The 13,010-nt window shown below is 43.0% G+C and overlaps 1 protein-coding gene across 1 annotated transcript in view; it reads left to right on the top strand.

The window, feature by feature from the left end:
• Positions 1 to 13,010, top strand: part of LOC103370729 (AF4/FMR2 family member 2) — a gene marked incomplete at both ends in the record, with an annotated part of 152,514 nt that overhangs the window by 81,636 nt on the left and 57,868 nt on the right. Inside the window, one exon of the mRNA XM_008299866.1 lies at positions 2,107 to 2,161. Coding sequence (XP_008298088.1) covers positions 2,107 to 2,161 — 55 coding nt within the window. The remainder of the gene's footprint in view (positions 1 to 2,106; positions 2,162 to 13,010) is intronic.

Here is a 13,010-nt window from a genome sequence, read left to right on the forward strand (position 1 = left end):
GCTGCAACAGGAATCCAGCCTCATCCGAACAATGAGCATAGTGATGAATAAACATTAAAAAGTCTAATGCCTGTTATTGTGTAGGTACTTGACTGGGCCTTTGACATCAAACCAGGAATTTAGCAACAGATCCTTTGGGTCCTGTGGGTGGCATGTTGGGGTCTCCAAGGGTCTGGTGTGTTCCAGCACAATCATCAATTGAGTTGGGATCTGGTCACGTTAGCGTCTTGGGCTGTTTGTTGTATTCCTGAGCTCCTTTTTGAGGTTTCTTGGTTATGGTTAATTTGCAAGATGCTAAATTACGTGGTACATGTTAAAGTAACATCCACATGAAGGCCACCACAGTGGTTTTAATGTTGTGGCACATCAGCGTGAGCCCCATCTGGCACAGAATGTATATATTATTATTATATTATTGATGTCCTTTTGACTTGGGCAGTTTGCATTAGCAGCGGTGCCAACTGCAGACCTTTATAGGCCGTTTGAGAAAGTCCAAGGTGATCTCGCAGTCAGTGAGTACAGCAACAATCCCTGAGCACCAAACTGAAGTAAAAATATAATAAGTGAAAGGGTATTGTAGACCTCCGTGTTAACAGCAGCAGCAGTAGAGAATGAGCAGGAGGAAGCAGGAATGATAGGAATGAAAGCTGCTTGCTCAGAGTTCGTCATGGAAGCCGATCAGTTCGTGCGCTGGTTTTGTTTTGCAGCCTGAGTAGATGCGCATCTGAAATTCTCCACAGCCGAGTGTTGAGCAATTAGTCATTAACTGAGCGAGGCTTTGATTTGGCGTTGGAAAAATATTAAAACCCTCTCAGACAAACTTCCACAAGTAAATGGAGCTCCAGCAGCGCTTCACTTTTTTTTTTTTTCGCAAATAAAAAGACTCCATTTTATAAAGGCAATTAAGGGCATCTGCACCTAGTAGAAATGTGATGTTCTGCTTTCTAAGCCCTGCGTGTCATGGATGCTTTAGTCCGTAACGCATTTATATCTGACTGCGTCTGTCCTCATAGATGCTTATTCTCTCTTGTGCATTTTATTCATTTCCCTGCCATGCTCCCAGTCCTCTCTCTCTCTCTCCATTCAGCCTCAGCCTCCCTCTCTCGTTCTATCCCCCCCTGCCACTCGCTCCCCTTCACTTCCCCATCATTATCATCTCCATCTCACTCACTATCTCGCTCTCTCCATCTGTCCCTTCTTATGAAATAAAATATGAATCCATTATTCATCCATTCAAACATATCTATCATCGCCGTGTGCTGCACTGTGCCCCTTATCTGCAAAGCTTTTTCTTATTGTGCTTCAGTTATTCACGACTCGTACGGCCCCATCTGAAAACACCACAACACTGGGGAGTGTTTTTTTTTAGTGGTGCAAGCACTGACAAGAGTGGTTCGTGAGGCAGTAAAAATCCCTTTAGGGGATTCTCCTGTCATAACAATAGCAGTGCCAGCTTAAAATAACAGTAGTTTGTGTGGAGGGTTTATATAAAGCAATAAAACATGGGAACTTGCCAATGCACAGCACATAAATACTGAATAATTTGTGTGGTAAGGAGCAGGTGATTCTATGAGGGAGGTCATGTTATCGACTCTGCCTTGTATATCTTTTTCATAGCGTGCACATATCTATATTGCTGGAATTTGATCCCCAACATGGGGGGGAGTAAAACGAGCAGAACAAGCCGAAGAAACGGGGCAACGACTCGGTTCTTTTTCCAATTAGAAGCCTCTTTAAACATCAGTGTGCAAACCCAGATGAAGGACCGATCTCAGCCATGCACGTCCTCCTTGTTTCCAAGGAATTCTTGGCTGTAGGTCAGCGGTTGTCAGACAGAAAGTTTCCAGGTGAAAAAACAATCTGGCTTTTCTTTTTCGAGCCCGAAAAGCTGGAACATCTGGTGGGTTTTTTTAGTGGTGAATGTCTGCTTCCTCTTCCCCCCCCTCAACGTGAACCACCAGCTCCACTTTGGCTGCGCGTAATTAATCCGTTCACCAGGATGGTTCTTCAAAGGGAATTGCAGATCACGACTTGCCGTATCCGACCTAATGCAAGCAGACAGCAGGTCACGGCTGCAATAACGCGTGTCCCTTTGTCTCTGTGCAGAATGCTGGAGGATGACCTGAAGATCAGCAGCGATGAGGAAGAGGCCGAACAACAGGTGAGCTCCCAGCGCAAGTCCTTTTTATTCAATTATTGCACATCAGCTGGCTTTTCCTCCGTCGGTGCGCCGGTGATTCATCCACTCACGTACATTACATAAAACTCAACTGATATGACATTTACAACCGGTTGTTGTTAAATCGTCACAAAGTGCTTGTTTATTAGAGAGAGAAAAAAAAAAACCTGTTTTAGTTGAATTTTGAATCGTGGGAAAACAGTGGTTTTGGTGAAACTGGCATGATTCTTACCAGTAATACTACTAAAAGCTTTCATGTTGTCAGGCAGGTGGAAGCAAACATTTGGGACTTCATAGAGGTCAAGGGTCAACACCTGCTTGGTGAATAGTTTATTTTAGTACCATAAACAACAGGCAAGTAGAAACGTATGTATGCACTGGTTAGATATTTCCCAGTAGGTGAAAATGGGAAGAAAGATAAGGGACGTGCAAAAATGCTCCAGGATTGTTCTTGCAGGTAGAAGTCAGTGCCTTGACTCTGGAGGCACCAAAGAACCCTCAGGTATCAGCAGGTTGACTGATATAAACCAGTTGGTTCATGTGCAGCCTCAATCAAACAGTCTTCAGAGATTCAGGCTTCTGCTGCTACTGAACGGCTCATCAGGTGTGTAAAGAATAATTGATCAGATTTATATAGACACTCAAAGTCACTTAGGACAGTATCCATCCATGAATCTGTATGTTTAAAGGTGCTGGGTGTCAATAAGCTGCACAAATTCTTACTCTACAGTGATTCTCAGGTCATAGAGGGGCGCTCAGACAGCCGAGGACGAGTTAAAATGCTGCCTTCCACCTAAGTGTTCATGCCGGAGTTGTAAAAGGTTTAGGATGTCAAAGCTCGAGTCTTACGGTATAAAGGGTCCGCCTCTTGAACTGTCCGTCACCCTCAGGAACTGAGTCTTGTAGGGACAGCAGCTCGCTGAAGTGTAGATCAAGTCATAGATTTGGGTTTTTTTCCTGACAGAGGAACTGAACAGCATCGCTGTGTAAGGATGGCTGCAATGACTGCTTTTAGGACAGTTTGGTTGATTCAGTTCACCTAAAATATCCATTCTGACGTTCTCACCAATGTGCTTAATGGAAAAAAAAAATCTTCTGTGACACTTCCTGTTTGCACAAAGACCAGAATCACTTGTGTCCCAATTTGCCAAAAATAGCCGATTATGTCTTGTTAAGAAATAAGCTAAATATCACTAATAAGTCATGTAGGAAAAGCATTTGTTACAGTCTTGGTGGTGGAACATGAAGGTCTGGCTGCATTCGTTATCAATCTGCTATTGGAGGAAAAAACATTCTGGCTCGTTTTAAACCAATCACAGTCATCGTGGGCGGGGCCAAGCAATGCATGTGGCCTTTACTGTATAGCACATCTATGGACTTGTTCACACCATTACTACGGATACCCAGTGTACAAACGCCACTGGACCTTCCAGGGGGTCGTACTTTATTCACTTTTTGTGTTCAGGAACAACAGATTTTGATTTATCTTTTATATGCTAGTATTAATCGTGACCACCGTTAGAAAACAGATTTTAAAACAATGGAGGTTTAGTTTCATTCTGTCTTATTTTCCATCAATTCTCAACAAGAAAATTAAAGTGAGGGAAGTTTTTTATATGCTTGCGAGACAAGTATGGATGCTGTATTACTCTGATTAGTATTTGATTAATTTAACGTGTGATCCATGGCGGCGAAGATGCAGAAAAACACAAATGGATGGCAGAAACAGCCTTCTTTTTAAGTGGCGCGTATGTCTTATTGGAAGAAGCTGGGCTCCCCCTCGACTCCCCGGTAGTTCACACACTGACTGTGCCCACTGAAAAGACTGAGCTGTAATGTTTTTGTTCACATTGATTGTGATTCCCAGACCTGCTGAGCAGTGTCACAAAAGGCGCAGTCACCAAAAAAAACAAGGTTGCTTTGTTTGATTTGTTGCACAGAGCAGCTCTTTAAAGCAATAATGACAGCCCAGCCTACATTTTACAGCATTTAATCATAATTAATAGGCTGCATTTACTTATTTAGAACAAAAACTGTTGAGAATCATTGATTTAATGTAACTGTAATTAACAGGACGCATAAGAAAGTGTTTGACCTTGGACACAGCAGGTCCAGTTGGCAGCCGTTCTGGAGCTTTCACTCAGATTACATGGTCTTCCTCAGCAGATGGAGCAGTTATCGTGGAATTGTAGTTTAACTTAACGTTTATTTCATTTGCTTTGAACACTGTGTTAACGCCATCTTGGGATGAAGATCATGCAAAAGCTCCAGGACGGCTTAAAGTGATCACAAATGTCAAACACAGAAATGAAATGTGATCAAGGAGGCACATAAAGAAGAAATCCAAAGCCTTTATATATTTAATTGTTCACTAATTATTTAAAGACGTTAAATAAATGTGATGTTATCGTATTTTTTAAACAGTAGGTTTTATAATACGTCACTTAAACGCCACTTTAACTCATCGTTTCATCAGTTTATTACAGTTAAACACACTTCAGTCAGTCAGTCACTCCAGGCTCTGCACGCTCATTTTTGCAGCTAAAAAAAACCTCCCCTCTCAAACTTTGAAATGCCATCGCCGCTCCATCACTTGTGTGATGTTTGCAGACCTTGGAGCAGCGATTCCTCCTGCTGTTGTTTATTCAGAGAGAGTCGGGAGGGTGCAGCAGCATGTTCACTCAGTGTCCACTGACTAAAGAGGTTGGGATTGTCACTCTGGGGCACTTTGCATATGAGCCGTGCAGTTGTCCTGCTCTTCTTGTCTTGTTTTTCAGCATGAAAATTGGCATGGTGGCCCTTTCTGCTCTAATCACTGTCATCATGCACTAATGATGCCAGAGATGAGTTCAAAGCAGTCAGTGGGGGTCGCGCCGCTGCCCCCTCCCCCACTGTGCAGACGGATATCAGCGCTCATCAAAGAGTCCGAGAGATATTTTCTGTTAATGAAAAGATACCGATTCCTCTCATCCTCTTTTAACTGGCCTTCTGATTGTATAATTACCGCGATGGCAGATATTGTAATTATAAATGATGGCAGGTCATTTATGGTGCTTTTAGTTATTATAATGATGCTGAAAGTAGACCTGTTAATTACAGATAGTTAGTATGCATTCAGAATTGTAGCACAAGTGGCTTCCCTAATCATAGGGCTCATATATGATTACTATTAGCATAAGGATGAAACGACAGGATAAACTGGATGTGTACAATTATTATTTTTTTTAACTTCTTTGTCAGTGTCTCACTTTTCTGGCTGAAAAATACATTTTTATTTTTCTATCCTGCTGAATCACAGAGCGTCCATCCCTCCCTAAAGACACTGTGACATTAAGATCCTGTGTTAATCACTATTTTAAATCAATATATATCATTTTTTCCTTCTTATACAGTATTGCGTTAATAAATCTAAATATTTTAAAGTCTGATATTAGGCTTCAGGGTTGTATACGTCTATTTTTGTAATTTAGGGCAACAAGCTGGCCCTGCCTGTCCTATAAAACCACATCTGAGCAGCTGAGCAATGACTTTCTGTAATAGAAAGCATGAGTTTGTAGGTAAAATCTCTTACTTCTACATTTCTCCTTCATCTTCTGCCTCCTGACCAAACAACAAGATTGTCCTTTAACAACCAACCCAACCCTTAATTAGGCAGAATTTTAAACCTTAATATAATTTCAGTAGGTGAGTTGTGTAAAAATCCATTCCCTGTACAGTTGTCTTGAATGATGAAATAAGCTATAGAGACCAAACCTATTCTTTGTACCAGGCTGTAAAGATGTTTATTTCCTCTGTAACGCTGGGCATTTTAACACATGAGGGTCTATGGGGATTGACTCGCTTTTTGGAGGCAGCCTCAAGTGGACGTTCAAGGAACTGCAGTTTTTGGTACTTCCGTGTTGGCTTCTTTTTTCCGCCCCATTGGTTACTGCTCTTCTGTTGATAAGAGTTTCATATGCTACCACAGTCCTGCAAATAATTATGTTAACAATAATAATAATAACAGATACTTCCTGTGCACAGCCCTGCGATAGACTGGTGTGTAGATAATGGATGGATGGATGGATGGATGGATGGATGGATGGATGGATGGATGGATGGATGGACGGACGTCCTGTGCATAACCCCACCTACAACCACACATTTATCGTTTTCTGAGTTAGCATCAGAGGCATATTTTTTGACATTGTTGGCCAGATTTAGAGTACCTTAAAGTTTTGCCCAACACACACCCTGATACAACATTGCTCTGCTAGCTGCTACAGCCCACGAGCTAACTGCCGACTGGTACGACGGCCAGTTGTTTCACGGACTTGGCAACGTTTCCGCCGCACCTCGGGCCACTAAGCGCGGGTGACACGTTGTCAAGTCCATGCAGAATTCAAAAGAACCAGGAAGATAGCGGCGTGCAGGTGCTTTTTCATTTTGTTAGCGCGGCTTGTTGTGGAGGAGCTGAAATTTATGGGCACGCGTGTGCTTCCCGATGATTGAATTGGGTTGCACTGGACAGATTTATGCAACACACCTTCATATTCAAAACGTGTCAACAGAAATATGTTTTTTTAATGTGCTTCAGACGGAGAGAAATTTTAAAATTCTACATTGAAATTACAAACTACATTTGGCACGTGCCAGGAGGAGGCTACACACAAGCATGCAGGATTAAATCTCTGGGAAAGTATTTTGCATTTCATTGTGAATAAGTGTGCCTCCAAAAAAAAAAAAATGTTGAAGTCTTCTTTTGAATCCACACATTGCCTCTGTGTGTGTGTGTGTGTGTATTTTTATCCCGTCGTCATTGTCAGTGCAAGAAGACAGACGTGGAGAGTGATTTAAATAAACAGAGATGGAAGTGAGAAAGAAGGAAAAGAAGCGAATAAGTTAGTGGGACAGTGATGGAGAGAGAAAGACCAAAACAGACGAGACAGACTGATAACAACAGAGACAGGAGGCGAAGATAAAGAGAAAAGAGACGGAGAGAAAACAAGAAGTCTGAAACCGAAGAGAAGAGAGACTCAGAGAGAGAGAGAGAGAGAGGCTGAGATGAATTCAGTGGCATTTTTCTGTGCATGCTGTTAACAGGCTTATAGCAAATGAGTGCATGGTGTATTATCAAGCTTTTATAGCCCGAAGTGAAACACAACACACACACATTCACAATCAAACACAAACAGCCTCGCATGTATTACACACACATGCGCCCAAATATACATACGAGCGCGTCGAGTGTGCCGCCGCCGCCGCCGCAGACTTTATACTCACAAGCGTTTACGCCAGCAAACACATAAATACAAACACATGCTGACATAGCCGCCGCGTAGCACACACACAGACGCACACGCAGATGCACACTGTCATTAGTATGCTGTGGCACAACGCTGTGAGGGCAGCAGAGGAGTATGATGAATATGTTTTTGGCACAGAGCAAAAGAGACGGAGGAGAGGAGGGAATTGAAAGAAAGAGCAGAGGAAGGAGAGATGGAGGGGAGAGGAGAGGGAATGAGTGATAGTCGGAGAGAGAGAGAGATGTTCCTAATGACTTTAGAAACTGACAGAAAAACAGCAACCCAATTACCGCTGCAGGACTGTCCTTTGTCTCCATCTCGCTGTATTTCTCTCTCTTCCTCTCTCTCTGCGAGCTGGTGATGACAGATCACCTTGGTCTGAGCAAAGTCAGGCTAAAAGTTCTGTCTTTATATAAAAACACAGTTGCAGCTGGTAGAAATGTCCACGACGCAGAGGAGAGGAGGGACGTGGTTCTGCAAAGATGTTCACACAAGTTCTCCGAGGTGTCGTGCTGTTGCACAGCTTTAGCTGCGTAGCTTTAAGATAAATCTGTGGATGAAATCGGTCTTAAAGAAACAATCATAACAGCCTTGAGGGTTTTTGCCTTCGGAGGCTTCGACGGCGTTGAGAGCTGCGTGCATCCAGCCACGTCTAATTACAGCCGCTGATGATAAAAGTCCATCTGGTCAACACAAACTTTAAGCTAACTCCAATTTGATGCGCACTGTAGTCATTAACAGCCAACATTTTGGCTTATCGCAGCAGGAAGAGCACAGGTGTTAACATTAACAATGGCTCTGTTCTAATAAAGCCGCTGTGGCAGCGAGCCAGCCTGAACAATACCAGGATCCTGAAACCGGAGCGGCTCAGTGGAATCCAGCTGCCATATTTATTATTTCTTATTTAGAGCTTTTCATAAGGTGGCGTGTCGGAGAACCAGTTGCGGAAAATCTGCATTAAACCAGTCATTGTCAGTCTTGTTCCATCATCGTTTTCTTTTTCTTGCCATTGGTTTCTACTTCTCCAAACTCATTTCCCCTCATTAGATCTTATTAGTTACTACAAAGCAAACATACAAAGTGTTCAATCAGGCAGTCGCCCATGTTTAGAGCAAAAAGTCTGACGTGTCAAAGCAGGAAAGACACACATTTCATAAAAAAAGGCATTTTTACACTGGATTAGCTCTTTTTCTTTTTTTTTTACAAACCAAAATACACCGAGTTAAATCAGGGGGGTTGTGAGACACCAGTGTAGGGTGACAAGATCCATCCATCCATCATCTGTACACCACTTAATCCTCACTAGGGTCGTGGAGGGCTGGAGTCTATCCCAGCTGACTTAGGGTGAAGGCAGGTTCACCTGGACAGGTCACCAGTCTATCACAGGGCTACACTTAGAGACAGACAACCAAGCACACTCACATTCACACCTACGGACAATTTAGAATCACCAATTAACCTCAACATGTTTTTGGACTGTGTGGGAGGAAGTCGGAGAACCTGGAGAGAACCCACGCTGCACGGGGAGAACATGCAAACTCCACACAGAAAGATCCCGGGTGTCCTCACCGGGACGCGAACCGGTGACCTTCTTGCTGCGAGGCTACGGTGCTAACCACCGAGCCACCTTGCAGCCCAGGGTGACGAGATGATTTCCAGAAATCAAATAAAATTTTACAACTCAGAGAAATTTAACATTTCCATCTTGATTGTTGCAAAAATATGAATTGGATGCTTTTTACTCACGCTGCTCCTACGTATGTTTAGCCAGTGCTCAGGTTTGTACATGGAGATCCCTTTAACTATGTATTCTGCTTCTAGCTCGTACGAAACCATTAGACAACAATGTTAGGGGTTAGGGTTAGGTAGGTCTGAAAAGAACCTGACGCTTAAATCCAATAAATCCTGACACTTCTTATCTCACTGTGAACCACAACATTAAAACCACCTGATAAGCGTCCTTCATGCTGCCTCTGACCGATCTGTGTCGTCTGTAGGTCAACACTTTGGGTCGTTTTTGCCACATTTCCCAGCAGAACATCACATGATCCATGTCCTCCGCCTCATCCGTCGCTGGTTTTAACTGATCAGTGGACATGAGTGTTCAAACAGCCTCTCGTTAAATATGCAGCCTCCGCTATGTGATGTAGCGCCGCTGCACTCCGAGGCTTAAGAAGGCTGATACTTCATAAAGTGTAATAATCTCCTCTGACAATAGTGGACTCTACAGCACTTTAAAACACTGCGAGAAGCCCCGGAATAATATCTGGATGGAGGATCACAATCTGTGTAGTTAAAGTTGTACCGTGGACTGTTTGACCTCTGGCGGGGTCACGAAGCAGCGCTTTGGTGAACGTGTCCTGGTTTTGTTTGTGTTTTAGCTGCAGATACATACAGGCTGCATAAGACACAACACGCTGTCATACTGTAGGTGTTATACTCTTTACATAATCAGGACCAAAAACCACAGCATGAGGACAGATAACAAGAAAACACAGATGCAAATGCAGGACCAAAATATCTGATTAGCTGTGTGCAGAATGAAATGCAGTTTCCAGCCATTAAACGACGCACACATTGTGAGAAATAATATAAGCAGAGCTGTGTTTCAGCATTCTACCTCCAGCAGCGGTGTTATGTTGAAGTGAGCACCGCCGACCTTTACCGATTTAATAGCAACCTCCGACTAAAGCGCACAGCTCTCCAGTGACCTCAAATCACAGTTTTGGTCGGTGTGATGGCGGAAAATGTTTCATGAATAAGGAAATGTTTGCAGAGACGACGAGGCCTAAAGGACGAGGGTCAAAACACTGCACGGCTTTAATTAAAGAAGCTCAAATCAGAGGGTTTTTATTTTAATAATTACTCTTATTTTCGGCTGCATGTGGCGTCTTTCACTCATAATCACCGGTTATGCCAGACGGCCGCTATGATGATGTAAACGCACCTCATCATTTGTTTATTCTCGGGGTAATGATAGGTGCTGCACCTCGGAGCTCAGATTAAGTCCAGCGGTATGATCTGCGTATTACCAATCACGTCGGCAGCTTGTGTGCTGATTTTTTATTTTTTTTTGCAGAGGGGGGAAATAAAAAGCAAAGTGCAGAGGCTACTAATAAACCTTGAAGCGCGTAACAAAGGGTCAGAGCGAACTAGACAGTCGAACTACAGCGTGTGAGGTATGGAAAAGGCATCGATCGATGGGTTCAAAAGGTTACCGAGTAAATGGAAGGGAGAGGAGCGACTACACGGGCTTAAAGGCAGGTGGGTAAATAGAGACGTCTCATATCTCGGCTGGCATGTGGGAAAGAAAAACATTTGTTCATTTCGCGTCTTATCTGCTGCACATGATTGAAGCTACACGCGTCAGGAAGGACCGCGTATGTGAACGGACAGACGAGTGCTTCCCAACGCAGCCTCAAGTCTTCGGGAACTCGGACTCGCCGCGTCAAATCCAACCGGCAGCCGGTGGAAAGATGCTAAAAAAAAATTGTGGAGCCTCTTTGTTTTCCCGCTAGTGAAAATCCACTCGCTGCTACATTTTTTTAAGTCGACGCAAGCCCCGCGCAAGAGTTGCATCAGAAAATTCAGGATTTTGAACTCGGCGTTCAGGTGTTAGAAATCCTTTATAAAGTCTCTCACGCAAAGTAAAGCGACAGCGTAAAGACAAGCAAAGAATTCATTGTTCAGTCGCTGTTCAAGATGGTGTGGGGGTGTCTAAAGCCTTGTTAAAACTGTATCGCCGGGCCTGCTGTGAAGCATAGTGATGTGTTGCACCCACATGAGAAAGAGCAGAGAGGAGGATACGGAGATTTTTAGAAATAAAATCATATACATCTCTAACGGCTTTAAGGCCTGAATTGTCTTGTTCTCGCCTTCTACTGTGTCAGGAGCGATACTTACAGATGTGCGGCGGCAGAGGAGATTGTGTGAATACAGTGAGCGCCGGTCGGCTTGTTCTTTATTTAAATCCGAGTAAAGCCACCAGCCGGCTAAATATATTCACACATAGATCCTCTCCGTGAGCCCTGCAAGTCTCCCAAAGCCAAAGATCTGAGGAGGTTTGTTGTTCTAGCCTGCAGCTCCGCATCGATCTATCAGAAACTTCACTGGTCCAGTTAATCACCTTATTCCAAGAGAGAGAGAGAGAGAGAGGAACAACAAGCCAGAGGCGAGAAAAGGTCCCGTTTTTGTTTGACTAATTCATTTTAATTGTTGCCTCACAGTGCTTGAAGAGAAATTAATCGGCGATATTTGCAGAAATTGAGTTTACTGTTTGTGTTTTGTTATTGTAATTGATGTAGTCATGTACAAAATTGACTGGGAGGTGACGGAGGGAGGAAGAGGGGATGAGCGAGACGGGCTGGGGGGGTTAGGAAAGGCTCCGCTGACAAACTTAATCACCCCATTCTTTGGCTGAAAGGAGGGAAAAGTATGAATAGAAATAAAGGCGTTGAACGGAGGCTGGGGTGAAGGGAGAGGGCAGCGAGGAGACAAGGGAAGGAGGGGATGAAGGAAGAGAGGATAATGAGAAAATAGAGAGGTTCCCTTGTCCTTTTAATGACAAGGAGCCGCTCTCTCTTCTTCTAGTGGAGGACGGCAGGAGAACGGGAGGGGAGAAAAAAAAAAAGGGAGTTTAAGAGGAGTGAAGGTTTAAGAGGGTGAAAGGTAGACGGTGGCTTCAATTAGTGCGAGCTGTCATTTGTTCTGTAGCTTTATTACCTGTTAAATAGTGAACCGGCCTTGTTGAGGAAACACTTGTACAATGCAAAGAAAGATTTTACTGCATTATATCACTGTTAATATTATTTCTAGTAGTTTGCAGCAGTGGCACAAACTAACTAAGCACATTTACTCAAGTACAACTTTTAAAGTATTTCCATTTTACTGTGTATTTCCACCCTGACACATTTCAGACAGTAATACTTTCTACTTCACTTCATTTATTGGACAACTTTCAAGACTCATAAGATTTTCCACAGTGGATGATTCAGGAAGATTTTAAATACAACACAGTGTTAAAGGTTAAATCAGTGTTATGACCCGTTTTGGCTTCTTGCTAAACTCAGTGGGTCAGACGTCTACGACTTGTTAACTCTTCCACCAAATACAGATTTTTCTCTCTAAATGTTCCAATGATTCAAAATCTCAACAAGAATCAAACATTAGAGAAAATCCTGAAAGCAGATTTGTTTATCAGAACTTTGTTTTTCTCCTGTTGGTCATGTTTGTAGTCTTCGGGTTTATCTGTTGTCTCTGTGTATAAAAGTAAATATGAAGTAGTTCAAACCTGCAGCAGCTTCAGCAGTAACCTGCTGCTGACACACTGATGCTCCACTTTTATTATCTAATGTCACGTATATATAATAATATATCAGTCAGAGGAACGTTGTTCTATAACACTGTAGCTACATTTGGAAGTGAATTCATTTGTACTGTTGCTTAAATTGGATTTTTAATGCTGGACTTTAACTTGTAATGGAGTGTTTTTACATTACTGGAGGGATACTTTTACTTAAGAAGCTAAATATTTATTTCACTTCTGG

Source organism: Stegastes partitus, unplaced genomic scaffold, assembly GCF_000690725.1.
Source record: "Stegastes partitus isolate 25-593 unplaced genomic scaffold, Stegastes_partitus-1.0.2 Scaffold1474, whole genome shotgun sequence".
NCBI classification, from domain to species: domain Eukaryota; kingdom Metazoa; phylum Chordata; class Actinopteri; family Pomacentridae; genus Stegastes; species Stegastes partitus.